The 18,966-nt window shown below is 37.4% G+C and overlaps 2 protein-coding genes across 4 annotated transcripts; one reads left to right on the top strand and one right to left on the bottom strand.

Annotated features, from left to right (window-relative positions):
* Window positions 1-743: 743 nt before the first annotated feature.
* LOC137739288 (uncharacterized) lies at window positions 744-4,313 on the bottom strand. 3 transcript variants are annotated; one of them, XM_068478858.1, is made up of 12 exons: window positions 4,009-4,313; window positions 3,873-3,911; window positions 3,630-3,772; window positions 3,299-3,374; window positions 2,883-3,177; window positions 2,691-2,800; window positions 2,536-2,583; window positions 2,246-2,449; window positions 1,919-2,020; window positions 1,589-1,722; window positions 1,334-1,472; window positions 744-1,173 (listed from the first exon to the last, which is right to left on the bottom strand). In XM_068478858.1, the coding sequence occupies exons 1-12, from the start codon at window positions 4,203-4,205 to the stop codon at window positions 1,035-1,037; spliced, it is 1,626 nt and encodes a 541-aa protein (XP_068334959.1). In that variant the 5' UTR covers window positions 4,206-4,313; the 3' UTR covers window positions 744-1,034. The 3 variants fall into 3 exon arrangements, with proteins under 3 accessions (XP_068334959.1, XP_068334944.1, XP_068334951.1); XM_068478843.1 differs by lacking the exon at window positions 744-1,173 and having other exon boundaries at window positions 1,264-1,472; XM_068478850.1 differs by lacking the exon at window positions 744-1,173 and having other exon boundaries at window positions 1,264-1,472; window positions 3,299-3,376; window positions 3,716-3,772.
* Window positions 4,314-14,868: 10,555 nt separating this feature from the next.
* Window positions 14,869-15,841, top strand: LOC137707732 (uncharacterized). The gene is made up of 2 exons (XM_068446645.1): window positions 14,869-15,373; window positions 15,505-15,841. The coding sequence occupies exons 1-2, from the start codon at window positions 14,986-14,988 to the stop codon at window positions 15,582-15,584; spliced, it is 468 nt and encodes a 155-aa protein (XP_068302746.1). The 5' UTR covers window positions 14,869-14,985; the 3' UTR covers window positions 15,585-15,841.
* The last annotated feature ends 3,125 nt before the right edge of the window (window positions 15,842-18,966 follow it).

The following is an 18,966-nucleotide window of genomic DNA, read 5'->3' as shown; positions in this document are numbered from 1 at the left end:
CGAAGCCTCGACAAGAGATCTATAGAAGACGTTATTGTGGCATCCTCCCGAAGCTAGCAACATGCATCATCTTGAAGCGATCAAATGATGAGTCAAACATGACTCTCCAACTATCCAGAAAACCACCGCAAACATGAAATCCACAACTGTGGGAAGCACCAAAAGGGGCACTAGCAGCAAACGGATACAAGAATACATCAAAAGCAGTTAGCCCATAAAACCTTAATCCCCATTAAATGGAAGCAGGCCACATCCAAATCAACCCAAATGTGACAAGCATACCCAAAAGCAAAAATCAAATCTTAAAGTGTAGCCAATTGAGATTCCAGATTGGGCTCGAAACTTTAAGATGTAATTTTTGGTTCTTGGGGAGGGAAGATGGTGGAGAAGAAAATTCACTGTTGCTAAGGACTAATGTGTAGGTTGGTGATGGAAATATGGAAGGGCTTGGGTTGAGGGAAAGGGGCTGAAAACGAGGAAGAAGGTATGAAAAGAACGCAACAACAAATAAAAAAAAAAAAGCACCAAAAAACGGAAAGGTATTGTGTCCATGGTTGAATTAGATAATTCACTATACTAGATTTTCAACGTACGTTGCAAGAAGAAATGAATGTCAATTTTCAAATTTTAACCAAGTTTAATTCTTGACGACTCCATGTTTTACCTTCAACTTGGCCAAAATTTGGATGCTGACATCCGTTTCTTCATGCAGCACACAAAGAATCCAATCCAATTCGAGAACGAAACATAAAATCATACCAGTCCATTTAATATAATATTTCATATACAAACAAGTTTCGGATTTCATAACTCATAGCGGGATCCCACAAACCCAGAAATTCACGTATGATTGACCGGTTCTACCTTCTAGAACTCAAATAAAAGTACATCAAGTACCCTGCTCAACTTCCTCAACTCTTTTTCCATCAATATCTTGAACGGCTCCTAACCCTGTAAGGTGGTCCGCTCTCGGAAACAATCCCCATGAGCGCAAACAGGCCCCAGGCAACATAAGGAAAAGGTACACAGTGGGGTCACCTTGGTGAGCGGGAGTAAGTTCGTGAACGATTACGGGTTCGAGAGCGGGAGCTAGACCGGGAACGAGATCTAGAATGAGACCGGGAATAACGTCTTAGGGAACTCTTCCTTCTCGGACTTCTACTACGTTGGTGTCTTATGCATTTAACACATTTTCACAATCATGGGCAAGGCAATATAATTGCGGCATAGATTTTGGACCCACCATAAGAGATCACAACATGATTTGATTATCAGCCTTATGTTCATACTCATAGCCAGCACCTTTTATTATGTAAAAAGAAAAATCACCGACCTTGGAGGAGAACGGCTATAACTCCTACTGCGGCTACGACGCCTAGATCGACTTAATCGGCTTGTTTCTGCAAGTTTTTCCAGCCTCTGGCGTTCCTGCTGTCGCTTTTTAGCTATTTCAGCAGCAGTATCTTTCTTAACTGAAAAAGCAATTAAGTTCAAAATGATATTATATACCATGAGTCAGGCACTGATAACAAAATTGAATAACAATCAGCTGTTTAACATAAGCAATGCATTAAGTTATCGGACATACTTTGCTTGTTCAGTTGCTTGCTCATAATCCTTTTAAGTCGTTCTTGAGGAGTTTCTTTCTTCTCCACTGGTTGCTGCTTCAATGGCCCAACAGAAGCACTTCCCTTAGTTAACTTAGCTAATGCTGATGAAGTACTGTGAGGTAAGGAAACAAGCAAAGTTTAAAAAGTGAGAAAAATACAGTTACAAGGATATAGAAAAACCACAGTGATAAAAGCCGAGACGAAAACAATAAGCACAATGATTAATAAAGCCTCCAATCATTACGTTCCCTCAAACTTCAAATCTGAAGAAAAACAAAAGATCTTCTGATCCAGGTTCCATGAGATACCTTGCTGGTGGTTTCACCAATTTAGCGCCCTTATCCTTCTCAAGGGATGCACCGGATGCAGGATCAATATGCAGAGCCTCAAGTATGAGACCAGTTGAAGGCCTGCAGGAAAGAAGAAGCATTAGGAATAACAATATCCGGGAACAAAATGAGCTTCAGAAACAAAGCCTCCTTCCCTCTTCCTGTTGGCAGTTAGGTTGATACCCCTAAGCCTGATCTATTCTAAGCCAATAAATTTTGCTCAGGTAACAAAATGGGTGAAAAGATGCAGCAGAGTAAAGAGTGTCCAATGAATCTTTGTAAGAATAAATGTTCGAGTGCTCCGACCGGATTAACACATCGGCCTGTGAGGGAGGAGACGATGGTGGAGAGAACCCTTCACGCTTTGATCCATCCTTGTCCCCGGATCCCCCGAATTCAGTAATATATTCAATTTTAGCAATTGTTGGTTTGCTTCGATGAGCATCATCAGAATGTCGTCCACGAGGATATCTCCGTGGGTATGATGGTGAATATGATCGAGATCTTGATCTACAAACACAAATAACAAGAGGTAACAAACAAAGGTCTTTTGTGGGAAGATATAGACACGAATACGAATGATATAACGATTTTACCTTCTTGGGCGAGGATAAGCTTCATATGTTGGACTTCGTCTAGTTTCACTGCAGTGCAATCTTTTCATAAGTTATATGGAAGGAAAAATCCTACCATTTGGGCAACAGGAGCAAAAGTCAAGTAATTTTGGAAAATAAAATTTTTCATTGTTTACCGGTATGGGTCATGGTGGAGCACCAGAGTTCCAGTTACCCGTGCAGCTTCTCTTTCTCTCTCCCTTTCTATCTGAGAAGCCTTCCTTCTTTCCTTACGACTTAGTTTCCTCTACAGATTTTTGCGAATTCAAATTATGGATTATGACTACCGGAACAGAAAGTACATGTAACCCACAATAGTGAGAACTTACAATTGCAGGATTGCCTTTGATCACTTCTTTTTGCCGTTTTTCCTCCTCCTTAGCTTTCTTATCCATGTAAACAAGCCAACCATATCTTTTTATTCCAAACTCTTTTGCTATTTTATCCATTCCTTCATCACTGCTGTCATCACTGTTGAAATCATCCTCATCCTCATCTTCATCATCATCTTCATCATTATCATCAGAGTCCGAAAACTGGGCCTCATCTTTTCCATTCCCTTCATAAGAGAACCCCACCTGCGAATAAGAACCCTTAACAGCAGAAGGTTGTTGCGCCTGAGACCTACATATACATCAAAAACAAGACTTGATGCCACAAGCAATACTATCATAGTATGCTAAACATACATACCACTAATAATGAGAAGACCTGCACCCGTATAAATGTAAAAGAAAATTCATACCTGTCAGGAGCAAACGGGGCAGTAAACTTGGCCTCTATCTCTTGTTCCACATGTAGCAAACCCTCATCATCAGTATCTGATAACGTAAGAAGCTTAAACTGTGACAATCTTAAATTAAAACCCCACATCACAATTAATATTTCGAACACCAAAGGTTTGTAATTTTCGTCTTTCAATGCCTTTACGGATAGAGATAATTATTGCATACAGAAAAGCAATGTATAACCTACGAACTTAAGGCCATTCGATTACATAAACATGGTCTGTAATCTACAATGTCATCCACATTTAAATGAATACATTTGATTAGAATTCAAAACAAAGTACCGACATCCTCTACGACGATGCTTAATTAAATCCCGATAACGCTCAAAATTAACAAACTCTTCTAATTCCTCCTCTTCTTCGGACTTTTCGTGAGCACGCAAGTGCCGCGTATCTCGAATAAAATCGAGCAGAGCTCGCCCATCAAATCTGCATTTTACATTAACCAATACAAAATTCAAGCTAAAAACCGTCACAAATTTGATATGAAAAATCGACAGTAAAACTAAAACAGAATTGAAATTTATACCTATCAATCAAAACATCCTGCTTCCCATTCCAAGGAATCCTGATAGAAATTGAATTCGAACAAAACGACGTCGTGATCATACATACACATGCAAATTGAAGCTGAGAGAAGGAGAGTTGAGGGAAAGGAGCATTACAGGCCTTGCTGGTCCTCGGCGGCTTGGTACAGGCCGTCATCACGGTACAAGCGGCAGCGAGAGCCGACGACCTGGATCAACTGCTGGGGGTCGCCGCGGCGCTTGGCCAGGAAAACGGCACGCCGTTGAGCTCGCTTACGAGCGGCGTCCATCATGTCGTGGACCTTCCGCTCCGACCTCCTGGCTTCGTGCCACATCGTTCCAGCGGATTCGATTCGAATTCGAGGGTCGACAGGTCGAGTTGCGAACCTGAGAGGAGCCCTAACCCTTTTGGTAGTTACAGTTTGCCTCCTCTATCACCGACTTACGCCATGGGAACGATGAGGCGAATCATGGGATATAGAAGACTTCTGTATATTCGGTATTTCAGCCCAAATTTGGGTTTTGGCCCAAATTTACTCAAGCCCAACACTATCAAATTGAAAATTGATGTTATATTGGGGTACAAGTTGGGTTCGAAATTCTAATTTTATCAAAAAAAAAGTTTCATTTGAAATCCAACAACACCGAATAAATTGTACGGATTACGTGTGCAACATGTTTCGTCCCTTAAAAATTTTAAGCTTTTATTTTTATTTTTTATGTGTGCAAGGCCTTAGGTCACACCTTTGACAAGGGCTTCATATTGGAGCGATTTAGAACATCTTCACCCGTTAATGAAATGTAAGAGCAAGATCTTTTGCTAAGCCTTAAGCCCTCTGGCAAAGGCCACGTCATTGCGACGTGAGCAGCCAGCAAGTGGGTTTCAAGGGGTAATCAATGGGACAGGTTTGTGCAAGGTATGTTTAGGTGCTGAGGGTGGATGTGGGACATCTAGACGATGCCCAAAGTTGTCTAATCCAAAGTTGCTGTTCCAAACCAAAGTTGATCATTGTTTCCGATCTTCAATGCTAATTCATGCCCAAAGTCTAATTTGTCAACAGTTCATGCTTAGTCCATGGTCAAAATGACTTCTTTTCGAAGTTTGGAACAAGACGGTGATTACGGCTTGTGTTTTGTTTATAGTAGATGCTATAGTGGGATTGTTAATTTGGTTTGTAATTCTACTAGACAAGGCCAACAAAGCATAAAAGATTAAAAAAATTATAAACATTTGTGAATAGTACTTCTCATTGCTTGCACTTGCCTATGGCCTTGTCCTTTTTAAATGAGTGGAGTTGCATGAAGACAAGTACTCTTCAAAGTAAAGGCTACTTACATGTTTTTACTCTTGTATTTTACTAACAGATGGAGATGCTCTTAATATTAAAAATTAAAAAAATTAAAAAAAAAATTCCAAATCACGCCTCCAGCCTTTTCTTCATATGACACTCTTTTCTTCGTATTTTTGTTTGAGAGAAGGGAATAATGATTTTTCCAAAACCAAGAAGAACAATTTTTCATGGAAATTTAAAAAATGATTTTATAAATACTCATATTAAGAAGGCCTTTTTAAATTTTCATCTCTTAAGCCTCATGCCTTTGTTTGGTTTTTGTTTATCTTTCTCAAGATGTGGTAAGTCATCGGATGAGGATAGAAATAAAGATAAATAATCGTATAATCACATTATAAACAAGGCACCATCTTATTTATTGAAAGTATGATTACTTGGTTTTTGCTGTTAATGTGGCGACTTGAAAATAGCGGGAACCTACAGTAAGTAACCAAATATTACAATAAAAATCTCACGTTAATTATTCAACTCAAATGTTTTAATTCAAAAAAAAAAAATAATAATAAAAGTACTTGAATGGAGATATCAAAATGGCTTTTGGCTTTAGAAAATTGTAAGTTGATACCCCACGTTTACTTTAAACAACTCCGCCGACTTGGAACTGCTGCGCTGACTAATTACTACTAATTACAAGTGCTTTTGGATTAAAATTCAAAAGATATGGGACACCTGACATGATGATCCGCGCTCTGCATTCTTCCCATGCCATCATTCTCTCAGTTTTGTGTGTTTAGGGTTTGGCATGGAAGGGTCGAGATATGGGAATCCAAAGTCACAACTCAGATACACAGTCAAATTTGCAATTAAAATAAAAGGTCATTATTCATGTAATGATGTAATATAATGCTAGCATATGAGGTAGTGGAAACAAAGAGTAAATTATATGATACTGGTACATTGTTATATATCAAGACGTCTCGTATTAAAGTGAATCTTATTATATTATGTAGATAAAAAGTTACACGTATCTTTATATTATTAGTAGAAGACGCTATAACGAGGATGTAAAATACCGGTAATAGTTGAGACTTTGGCACTGGCAAATTGGCATCCACCTTCTCTTCGTGGTCAAAGAATGAAAGAAAGTTGCAAGGATTCACCCCTCTGCTGTATATTTGTCCAAACTTTCTGGAACTTATACGACTAATTGGGTCAACATACAAATCTATGAAGCATCTCCATTATATTCTAATGGAAATTAAGCCGTCAGAGACCCGTCCTTCCTCTTGCAGGCTGCTGATACACGAAGGAAATTGACATGTAAATTGTAATATAGCTTAACTTTGATTAGTTGGTAATTTATACAGAGGTTTGCGTATCGTGAATTCATTTAATTAAATTATGAGTAATGCTAGGAAGACTAAATATGTAGATAAAATTTTGTAAACTAAATGATTGAGAAGTTGATGATTGAATGATTACTTAAGCGTTGATAAATATGCTCATTTCTTATTAGTGACACATCATTTAGTTTGCATATTTTATTTACAAATTTAGTCTTTCTAGCTAGCATTATTCTTAAAATATTATGGTGTGTTCAACCAACTATATAATACAAAGCCTGCTCATGTATTTAATTGTTCTCATTAATTATGTATATAATACAAAGTTTGCTTATTATATTAACACCCACAAATTGTTGAATAAATCTCACATACTTAATACACTCTCCATTTGCTTTTTCGCTTAAAAATTATCTTAATACACCCCCACATACTTCCCCATAATACCCCCACACCCCACATTCTCAATATACACCTTATATTTTCTACATACACCCCATATTTTCTATACACCCCATATTTCTCAAATCTTATAACACTCGTTTTTAATTTTCAGGGACCGAATCTAAACATTTGAACATTTAGTTTGCCGAATGATTTCAAAATGAATGATTCGAAAATTGTTTAGATTAGAGAAAAAAGGTAAGAGTTTTATGGGACTAGTGCAATGGTAATGTTCTGGATGGGTTGTCTAGAAAGAAATACCAGGATGTTTAAGTATAAATTTGGAGACTAAATTAAAAAATAAAGGATAAGTATTGGGAATTGTTTTGGGTCTCGGTTTCTAATGACTTAAAGAATGCCCTTTCTTGTTGAATGTGAACGTTTTCTTCGATTTCTCTTGGCTAGAGGGTTATGTGTCTTTTAACTGCATTTCACATTCTTTGACACTGTCTAACATTCAATTGAAATAGATTCCTATAGTTGCTACCCTTTTTCTCAAGGGTGGCCACATAAAATGTTGCCTTTTTTAATCGCTAAACTTTTCTTTTTGGGATGACAAGGCGGGTTTTCCCAGACATATGTTGTCATTCATATACTGAAGAATTAGGTCTCCATCTTTCTAATACAAATAACATAAAAGAACCAACAAATTTGATGGGGATTGGCACCAAATGATTCCATTAGACTTTCAAAATTACCTTTTCTCAATACATGTGGAAGGTACATCGATTTCGTGTTCCATTCATCAAAAATGATTTTTCTCAATCAACATGTTTGTAGTTTCATTGGTTAGAGTTTCGTTCAACAATAGAGTGTGGAAGGGGTTTTGCTAGTTGAATAAGAGAAATAATACGCTAAAAGTGATTTGGGGTGTATTTAGATTTTTTTTTTTTTTTTTTGAACCTAATAATGTCAAAATTGACATTGCATAGTTGGGCAAATAAGTTATTTAATATTAAATTTTAATGTGGGGTGCTAATATAAAAAGCCTCAGAATTAACCATAGTTTCCTAACCAAAATAAAATAATAATTACTTACGTACTATTTTAATTTCTTTACATGCAAATGTAGCTAAAATTTGAGCAACCCTTGTTACCCACTCCATCAACATGAAAATGATATAGAACTAAATTGCAAGATGAACTACATTGAAAATGAAACAAAACTAAACTGATTAGCAAGTTACTTAATTAATGTCATAAATGAATGTACCAATTGAGGCATGTTCCATCATGTATCGTGTGTGTCAAGTTATCTTCATTGTGAATCCAACCCCAGCTCAAGCTCAATCTACCCTGCAGCTTTACAACAATTTCAGCTTCACCAGTTATTAGGTTTTCAGTGTGGTTACCTAAACATCCATCCCAAGCCAACCAACTTTGCGTAGGTAGATTTGTCATGCATACATATGCGTAACTTCATCTTAAGTATTATTAATTAATTTTTACAACATTAATCATTTGAACCTAATCATGATATTTTCGAGTCTACTCTAACTAGCACAGGACCTTAAGATTTTCTATAAAACCATAAACCCTAATTATAATAGTAATTTCCACACTCAAAATTTTTCCCGAGTACTTCTTTAATTATCCCTTGATTTTGGAAATTAGAGTCTAATCCTTGAATAAGATCAACTTTTGATTAATACATGGTATAAGATTAAGAATTGAATTTAGTCATTTGATCCGCTTTACATGTCATCATGCATATTCACTACTACAAATTTTGACTTTACCTACAAAATTAGTTTGTCGGCAAAAGCCAAAATTTGTCGGCCATTTTGTCTTGCAAAGCATATCGTCTAAGAGTTTTCCCGACAAATTTTGGTATTTTGTTAGCTAAGGTTCAAATTTTACCGACAAACTCTTTTTTGTCGGCATTTCCACATGTCCCGACAAATATTTTCGTCGATAAAGGGCATTTTAGCAGACAAATAGTACTTTTCAGCCAATAAAATATCTTTGTCACCATCGATATTTCGTCAGCATAGTCTTCTCTGTCTCAACAAAACTAGTTTTGTCGGGAAGGACATTTAATTTATGAAATATGTTACACAATTAAATTATCCTACTCTCATTCCTCAAAATTGGCTGCCATGTAGCATCACAAAACATCCCGCACCTGCAAAAAAAAATTTGTTACAAAACATAAACATAACCAAATAGGTACAAATTGACAATACAATTAGCGATAGACTCATAATCAATTTTAACAATGAATCTAAATCCTTTCTATGTATTCCTACATTAGTCTTAATACCAAAATATTTGAAAATTATTACACTACATGCCAAATTGAGCAGTTGAAATAAGTTGTTGGACCAAAAGGGAGGTGGCTTATAATCAAACCATTTGGTACACCACGACGTTTCAATAATTTCATAAATAACCTGCAAGATTTGAAAAAAAATAGAAATCAGTAAATGCTCAACTATGGAAAAGAACCAAAGCATCAGAACATTCATGGTAGGCACATTCTTAAATGTCATCATGTTCTCAAGTGAAGAGGTCAATCTAGACATAATTGTAAACAAAAAATGATGACCAATGTAAAAACATAAAAATTCACTCAAAATACTAACTAAATTAAACACACAAACTATCTTCCCACAACTCAACGGTTGGGTAATGCATGTTGATTCATAAGAAGTGATCAAGCAGCATCAATTTAGAGTACTACTCTATCTATCTTCTAGTGTCTCTAGTTAGATGGAAAAAGGCAGAGGTTTTAACACAGTCAATGATCATTAATAGTTAGAAGGCTTATTGAAAAAGTGCACCAACCTGGCCACCACTATTTATTTGTAGCACATTGAGAAAAAAGAGTTTCACTTCTTGCACCAGTGTGATTCAACGACAATCAATAATCAACACCCGCGTTGTATAATATCACCAAAATGGACACAAGTGCAACAAAAACGACAATCAATAACCAACACAGCATGATACCACCGAAATGAACACAAGAGTGAATCAAAACTGATTTGAATAATGTGATAAGTATCGAAAAAGGCTAGGTCAACCTTTGCAAATTGTAATAGTGGAGCACTCGGGTCCCAGGAGGTAGTCATAAAAAATTTTCGGGTCTCTTTAAGATGCGTTTGTATACGTATTGTTAATGTGAGCTTGGGAGTAAGATTCAAAAATGAAAGCCATGAAGAATCAACAACATAACTAAATGAAAACCTAAACAATTACATGTTCAAATTACCACGCGATTACACAAGAACTTAAAGACAGTGATACAAAAAAAGGAACTTTCATATATAATTGATCATATATACATTATAGACTAGAGAGATAACAAACCTTCTAGAGCTTCTTTGATCGTGCGCTTCTTGCATAGAGCAAGCATTGTTTGCCTCCCAAGCTCTTTCTGTACAAGTACTATTTTTATAGAAGATTAAATAATGCCAAAGAAACACCAGTGAAAAATGAATCCAAATCACCAAACTGAATGTATGCCGTTACTAAACATTTCTACAGATACTGGGATTAAAATCTAACTAGTTAATGATGAAAGAAAATTAAATAGTTACTAAACATTTATTGACTAGAAAATGAATCATGTACCAGATGACTGGTGTAACATCCCACATCGTATAGGGAAGTGATCCTTATATGTATATTCCCATCTTTATCTAGCACGAGGCCTTTTGGGAGCTCACTGGCTTCGGGTTCCATGGGAACTCCGAAGTTAAGCGAGTAACGCGAGAGCATTCCCAGGATGGGTGACCTGTCGGAAGTTCTCGTATGAGTTCCCAAAAATAAAACCGTGAGGGCGTGGTTGGGACCCAAAGCGGACAATATCGTGCTACGGTGGAGTCGGGCCGGGAAGTGGTCCCGCCCCAGGTCAGGATGCGACAATTTGGTATCAGAGCCTAACCTTGGCCGCGTGTGTGCCGACGAGGACGTTGGGCCCCTAAGGGAGGTGGATTGTAACATTCCACATCGCCCAAGGGAGTGATCCTTATATGTATATTCCCAGTTCTATCTAGCACGAGACCTTTTGAGAGCTCACTGGCTTCGGATTCCATGGGAACTCCGAAGTTAAGCAAGTAGCGCGCGAGAGCATTCCCAGGATGGGTGACCAATCGGAAAGTTCTCGTGTGAGTTCTCAAAAACAAAACCGTGAGGGCGTGGTTGGGGCTCAAAACGGACAATATCGTGCTACGGTGGAGTTGGACCCGGGAAGTGGTCCCGCCCGGGCCGGGATGTGACAACTGGTGGTTGTCAAAACAACGAGAACAATATACCCGAGAACAATAAAGGATTGCAACAGAAGAATTAGACCACATATCAAATTTTTCATGAAATATACAGCCCAGTTGTAGAGATATCTACTACTAGAATATTAATTCGATTAAATATTGGAACTTTAAAAGCAATAAAAACCAGGGAGAGTAATGGGAAAATGACTGATTTCTCATAACCTTAACCCGACAATTTAATTAGTAACATGACCCTAATTTCAATTCATTAAACATAGGAATTGACTGATGTGGTGCAAAGACTCACAATCGATTATGACTATAAAACCATAACTGCATTTTGATTGCAGTTTCTCAGAAATAAAAGTTAAAAGTAATTAAAATTCAAAAAGTGGATTAATCATCCTCAAACTCAGGCAGGCTAGAAAGAAATTACAAACCTAACTTAGATTCTCAACCAAATTCATTACCTAAAATCCCTCAAAATTACAGTGGAAGAACAAATCTAAGAAAAGCACCATAAAATTGAAACTATACAAAAAGCTACGGGGAAAGAATAGGGTAGATAAAGATTGAGAACTTACCCAAAGTTTTAGAGAACGAAATGCAAAGAAGCACCCTGCATTAGAAATTTTGGAGTTAGAATGGTCGGGCACTTTGACGATGACGCGATTAGACGAATCGACGGCGATGTCAACCACACGGAGCGATGGCGATGGCGATGTCGAGCCTACGGAGTGACGATGAGCAAATGGAGCGAGATCGGAGAGCAGAGAGTTACGATTTCAAAGAGAAACAGAAGGTTGGGCTATCGACAGTTAAGATTAGTGTTCAATGAAAATACAATGATTTTTAAAGGGGGAATTTTTCGATAACAAAAGAAGAAGCGGGTGAATCAAAAAGACCAAAAGACAAAAGGCGCGAGAATAAATTAGTCTGTGCCCCTCTTCTGATTGTTAGAGATGACAAACTTGCATGCTTTCTCGAGTGTCATTTTATTTGTCGGTATAAATATTTTTCGCCAACGAAAATATTGTCAGCACAAATTCAACGACTATGAGCTTACAAATTAAAAATTTTGTCGGGGAAGGTGTTTTGTGGCAATAAAATTTTACTTTGTCAACTTAGAATTTGTCTGCAAAATGATATTTTCTAGTAGTGATTCCACATCATATGTACCCATTTTACAATGATTTTATGGTCTTTCTTCCAATTCTATCCTCGTGAACAATAATTGTTTTTATGAGAGATGTTGCAAAATTTATTACTCATTTGAAATTCAAATATTTGCATTTAATTTATTACTCATTTGAGAATTTTTGTAGAATTTATTACTCATTTGATATAAGGTGATGATCCTCTCAATCTCTCTCTCACTCTCTTCCTCCCTCCCTCCTACAAGCTAGCCACCCATACTGCTCCACAGTGAATCGGTGACCACAACTTCATGAATTTTGATTTTGCATCTTCTAGTTTGAATTGCCTCAAAAAATTCTATTAATATGAATGGAACTTTCCATTTAGTGATTGTTATACCTAAATATATGAAGGGTTTTTTCCATTTTTCATAACAATAGTGATCTCAACAAGAAGACTTTTTTCGTATAGAACTATACATGTACATACATTTTGATACATATACTTCGTACAATGTTTCGGTACACATATTTAGGTACTATATTTCAGTACATTTATATACTTCGGTGCTAATCATTTTATCATTGTTTGGTATATACTCTTTACTTTGCAACTTGCGTAACGTCAAACTTTATGTATTTTGCATTTTATTTCTTAACATTTCATTAATATCTTTTTGTTACGGTTTTCCATTCAGGTGCATTTATTAATAGAGGAGGTCAAGGATGGTGGCAAAAAATCTGGATCAAATTAATCAAAAATTTAGTTTGACAAAAAAAAATCAAATGTTTAATATGGCCATTTTGGGAATGAAAAAAACGAATTTAAGTATCTAATAACAATTAATTATGAATTTAAATATAAATGCTTATGTGGATATCTAGTCAATGGACTATAATTAATATTTGATCTTACCTTAGGTTTTAATTGAATTTCAATCTTATCAAATGATTAATATTCAATTGCCCCATTAGACCATCTCTGACACACCCCGACCTGGAACGTCCACCTAGACTCCAAATCGAGCTATAATGGCCGACATCTGGAGGGTGACGAAGTCATAAAGTGTTGTGATGTGGAAATATGAATAAATTTAAACATAAAAGTGCCTAAATACAAGAGTGCTCTGTGAGTGGGAATGAACCCAATTCACACATGATGACATAACATAAATACAGTACAATAAAATAAGGTGAGAAAGTATACTATCGAAGGTAACTGTCTACCTCAAGATTTGCCAAGAATCCTCGTCGATATGAAAGCTCAGCTACTAAAACTTGGAGGGGCGAAAAACAAGGGTGAGTGAGCCTGAAAATAAAGTTTTAATAAAAACCTTTGAAAATGTTTTAACCCCTCGCCGTAAAACATGTATAGTTTCCAAAATATAAATACTACGTATAATACGAAAATACTTACCGTAGCCTGCAAAACGTAAATAAGGATGACATCCCAAAATCACAAAATCTCAATAGTAATATAACTAAAATCAGGTGCTCAACAACCTATGCTAGCACATTAGTCGGAGTCGCCTAATTCGACCTATACAACTGCACCTATTGCTCATCAATATATGCTAGCACACGAGTCGGAGTCACTTAATGCGACCTGTATGACAGGACTGGGTATAATCATAATATACGCAGTAGTGCTATAATCATGTGAAGACTGGGGATAATCATGGTCACCTACGAGTCGGAGTCGCCTAATACGACCTATACGACAGGACTGAAACCTATTTGGATCCAAAGTGAGCGTGTGGTGCAGGGGTGAACATACACATGAAGGACTGACCCTAGCCGGGGGCGAGCACTAACAATAGGGTGCAGCAATGATGAGTAGACTACATGAATATAAGCATGCCACAGTGATTGGATAGTTCTAATCAACATACTAACATTCATAGTCGTAGATATAATTATGGCATCAAAGATTATAAGCATACTTGTGCGTCAAAGCCAGGCGTACGTAAGGAATACTTTTTCAAATGCATAAATGGAAACTATCAATCTCACACACACACACACACACACACTATAAAAAGGAAAAGACTCACTCAACTGAAATCTGTGCTACAACTTCCTAGCACGAATATTGAGGCGTCACGAATGATCGGCACCTAGAATTTAGCTTTTAGCTTAGAATTGGGTTTGGTCTTATTCTATTGTACGAATATAAAATTGGAAAGAGAGTGTTAGAGCATGTATAATCACACTCATTAATCCCTCATGCATATCGTAATTACCTTAAAACTAAAATACAAGGTGGTGGGTATAACCACAAAAACCAATATTCACTCATGTGAAGCATCAATGACGAACACAACCCCACCCTAACACACAAACCCCCCTTCCCCGCCGAACATTTTTCCGCGAATCAAACAGAAAATACATATACCAAAACACGCAAACAAAGGGAAAAAAAAAAAAAGAAAAAAAAAGAGAAGTTTCCAAAAACTAGTGAAAAATCAGCAAAGGGTACAGGTCATGATGACGAGGACCAACCCAAGCAAAGTCTCCACCGGGCCCTACTATCTACCTCCCCTCCTATTAAACCCTCCTCCTTCGTAACAAACCCAAAAACGCCAACCAAGCCATAAGCGCTCTCAAAGAGCCCCCAGCGCGCGAGGTCCTCCGACCTCCGCCGCAAATCCCCCCACCCACCACGCCAGGGGCGGTGGATGCGCCTATGTCTGAACCCCACGCGCCGCCTCCTCCACCGCTCTACAAGCAGCGGTCGTGGTCCCCGGACGCATACCGCGACGAGGCATGGCACCGCCGCAAGAAAATCAACGGCAGATCGAACCTCCAGCGGAGCAAGAGCGTCACCGACGAAGATCTCGACGAGTTGAAAGCCTGCATCGAGCTAGGGTTCGGGTTTGACTCGCCCGAGTCCGATCAGCGACTCGCTAACACTTTTCCCGCGTTGGGACTCTACTACGCGGTTAACAAGAGTTACTGTGACTCGGTTTCTAATAAGTCTACTAGGACTCCAACGTCGCTGTTTTCGCCGACGCCGTCTGAGTGCGACTCGGTGCCCTCCCCCATCGGCAGCCCCCATACCATTTTCGGACCCGGTATGTATATTTCATTTTTCACGTGATTTTAAAAACTTGGTTTTGTTTCTTCTTCAAGTATTCATCATGTTTATGAATCAAGTTCCTGACTTTCTGTTTGTTTCTCGGGAAAATTGGAATGTTGGGTGAAGGAGATACGCCGCAGACGGTGAAGACGCGGCTGAGGCAGTGGGCACAGGTGGTTGCTTGCACGGTGAGGCAGAGTTCGTGAGGTGATTAATGTACCGAACCAGAGTTAAGAACGTAACCAAAACGTCAACGTCAAACTTGTCAATGATTGTTGTTTATGATTCCAAATTCCCCACCCCCACCCCCACCGACTTTGCTTGCATGGATTAAAAATTAATAACCAGAGGGATTAAAATTCTAAAAAGTAGTTGTTAATGTGAACCAACTTGTATTGGGAATGGATTGACTTTTTGCTTTTGGTTTTTCTTTAGTATGTAATCTGGCAATGTTCTCATTCTATTTGTCTGCTCTCTTTTTTTCTCCTTTAGTTGAATTAGTGTCTGAAGGCAAAAAAAAGTCACAATTCGATGTTTGTTTGAATGTTTATGTCCGACACTTTGATTCTGTTTGATTGTAATAACAAATTATAATACACAAAACACTCCTACAACATGTCTTCTTTTCCTTTATTTTTGTTTTGTTTTTCAACTAATGCACGCCAACTCTAGCTCAAATAGCACTTCCAGAATCTGGTTTAGATTTCTAAAACATCTTCTCTCTTTTTTTCTGTGAGCTTTCATGTTTTAGACAATAAATAAATAAATTTTAGGTTAACTACATTTCACATCCTTTAATTTAGAATCATTTTCAAAATGAGCCACAAAGTTCTAAAATTTTCATATTGCATCATATGTTATTGTAATTGAATCAATTCATATTGACCCTTCAACAAATTAATGACATGATGAGCATGAGACTATATATGGGATAACGTGTAAATCACATTAACAAAACAAAATTCATTAATTTATTGGAGGATCAAATGTTCAAACAAATAAAAAGTATATATTGATAAAATTTCAAAACCTCACAATGTAATGTGAAAAAATTGGACCTCGTGATCTATTTTAAAAATCATCTCTAAATTAGAGGGTATAAAATTTAGTTAGCCTTAAAATATATGTAAATTCCATGGACACTTATAACCCCAAGGGATATTAAATTTGTTTTTTACTTTTGCATGGTATACTAGAGAAACTGAACAAGAAGGCTCTACCTCTCATACTTTTTATTAATGGATACAGCTCTACTCATATTCTTTCCTGAAGAGGAAGGCAATGGAAGTAGAACTGTAGAAGATTAATTATGTTCATATATACTTTCATCTTAATCCTTAAAGTTTAAGATACCTTCAACAAATCATTTTAATTGGGATGATATAGCGTCTACTGTATGGATATTTTAGCTTTACTTGTCGTGGATTTTACATTAATTTACTCAACAATGCTTAAAAAGCCATTCACTTCAACAATGTCATCAAAATTGAAAGTGATTTTTAACTTAGTTGATTAAAAATTGTATTTTTGCACTTGAGGTTTTATTGAAATCCTTTCTTATATAATATAATTAAATTTAATGTAACTTATCTTATCATTCGTAAATAAAAGAAAAATTAGAAAGCAAAAAAAAAAATAATGTCAATGAACTGAGTTTGAAGTGTTTGATTTGAATTTGAATCTAAATGGTAACATGTGCATGCTGCATTGGCCTTTTATTATAACTAATGAATTTAGGGGTGGATTGAAATCAAAGTGCAAAAAACAAGCTGGCTCCAACAAGCACCACTAAAAGCACTAAGCGTGGCCTTGATCCTTGCCAGTAGTATGAGAATTTAAAAATATGCATCATGTCATTTAGTACTACAAATTATTGGTATTTTTTATTATTTATAAATGAGAGGTTTTAGGTTCAATTCTCATCAACGGTAAATTCGAACAAAATTATTATAACTAGCTCATTGTAAGGTTTAGCTTACTTCCCCATTCATTAGTGTTGATAATATCATATGCATTAAAAAAACATGAACCATGCAAATTGTCGATGCAAATTTCTGCCATCTTCAGTCTTAAAGAAAATGCACCTGCAAAACAATCAACACCTTTGATCAAAGACCTAAGTCTCACGCGCCCACAAGGTAGGAGGCAGGGTTAGGTCAACGGATTTCCAATGCCTAAGTTAATTTATCTGAGAGAGTAAAGTGTTTAGGCTTTTTAGGGTTGCAAAAGCCCTCTAAAATTGGTAGAATATGGGGTATTTATAGGACTAGGGCCGGCCATATAGGGTTTAATGGAGAAATATTCTCTAAATATTCCCAAGATATTTAATAGGAGATAATATCTTGAGATAATAGGGTAATAATCCTTAATTTATTTAAATTAGGATTACTTACTTGATTGAAGTCAATCTTCAATTAGGAATGTATTAAAGATAGGATTTGGGCAATTAATCATTATCTTTAATTCCTTGCCAAGGGCAAGTGAGCTGTGGGCAGCTGTGTTCAGCTGCTGAGTCCTCCGGGGATGTGAGCTGCAAGTGGGAGCATATGAGAAGCTTGCCCATTTATTGAGGGCAATCTTGTCTTTCTCAAATAAAAGTTCACGTGTCGCCTCTAGAATTTCCAGGATTATTTTAGACTCCACAAATGCCCCCACACCTACTATGCTGCATGCATGGAAATGGCAGTAGGTGTAGTAATCACAAGCTGCTTGGGTTTGTAGATTTGTTACCCAATTTGAACTTGATCTTCTTTCTTGATTTAGAGATAGACTTCTTCTAGGAAAAGGAAATAATTGCCCCAAATACCTATTTAATTCTACCTTAAGCAGGGGATTAAATAAATTTGGAGAACAATCATTATCCCAACAAGAAAAAAAGGCCAGAGAATATTTTTTTTCTTCCCCCTCCCATAACATTCTTCTTTTCTTGCCTTTGCGAATAGTCGTTTCTCATTGTTCTTTTTCTTCTCTGTGCCGCACCAAGGTAAGAAAAATTTGAATTTTCTTCTTCTTGAACCTTTTTGGGAGTCTTGGGACTTGAAAAATCGACTTGGCAGGGGCTGTGAGTGTGGGTAACACGGCATGGGAGCCTTAGGGCTGCTTGGTGGCGTGGCACGGGTCGGTTGGAGTGGGCCAGGTGGACGACTCAAATCAGGCAAAGGGGATTGGCGCACTAGGGCTCGGGGAGACCAGCTTGGGCAGGGTCTTCAAGGTTGCTGGGCACGGAAGAAAGATGGGAAGGAGGTGCGGGCCTTCCCCCATGCTGCGTGTTATCCAATAGGTGATTTGCTCCTTGAAATACGCACCTGCTTAATGTTCCCCAAATGCAGTTCATGCGATGGTGGGGTTCTTGAACTTGAGCAGGTTCTTTGATCTTGGCTTAACCATAAATGTGTTATGGTACTTCCTTGAGATCGGCCACAAGGAAGGTGTGGGGCAGCTGAGGTTTCGCCATAAGCTGTTCAATGCTTCTAGAAAAGACGATCATGGTTGGGTGAGAGACACCTTGGAGGTGAGCGGAGAGTGGGAGTCTGACTCTTCTCTTGATTTGCGTGTCCCGACTACCTTTATCAGTGGTAAATGAACTGC

Source organism: Pyrus communis, chromosome 1 (assembly GCF_963583255.1).
Source record: "Pyrus communis chromosome 1, drPyrComm1.1, whole genome shotgun sequence".
In the NCBI taxonomy this organism is placed as follows: Eukaryota; Viridiplantae; Streptophyta; class Magnoliopsida; order Rosales; family Rosaceae; genus Pyrus; species Pyrus communis.
Note: the sequence above shows the minus strand (reverse complement) of the source record. Positions and strands in the feature narration are given on the sequence as shown.

What these genes read in the sequence shown, in the direction of transcription:
- LOC137707732 (XM_068446645.1), top strand. Translation starts at nt 14,986, where the DNA reads ATGTCTGAACCCCACGCGCCGCCTCCTCCACCGCTCTACAAGCAGCGG. An exon ending in CCATACCATTTTCGGACCCG is followed by an intron (nt 15,374 to 15,504) that starts GTATGTATATTT and finishes TGTTGGGTGAAG; the next exon opens with GAGATACGCCGCAGACGGTG.
- LOC137739288 (XM_068478858.1), bottom strand. Translation starts at nt 4,205, where the DNA reads ATGTGGCACGAAGCCAGGAGGTCGGAGCGGAAGGTCCACGACATGATG. An exon ending in GCCGAGGACCAGCAAGGCCT is followed by an intron (nt 3,912 to 4,008) that starts GTAATGCTCCTT and finishes AATTTCTATCAG; the next exon opens with GATTCCTTGGAATGGGAAGC. An exon ending in CAGGCCGATGTGTTAATCCG is followed by an intron (nt 2,021 to 2,245) that starts GTCGGAGCACTC and finishes TCTTTCCTGCAG; the next exon opens with GCCTTCAACTGGTCTCATAC.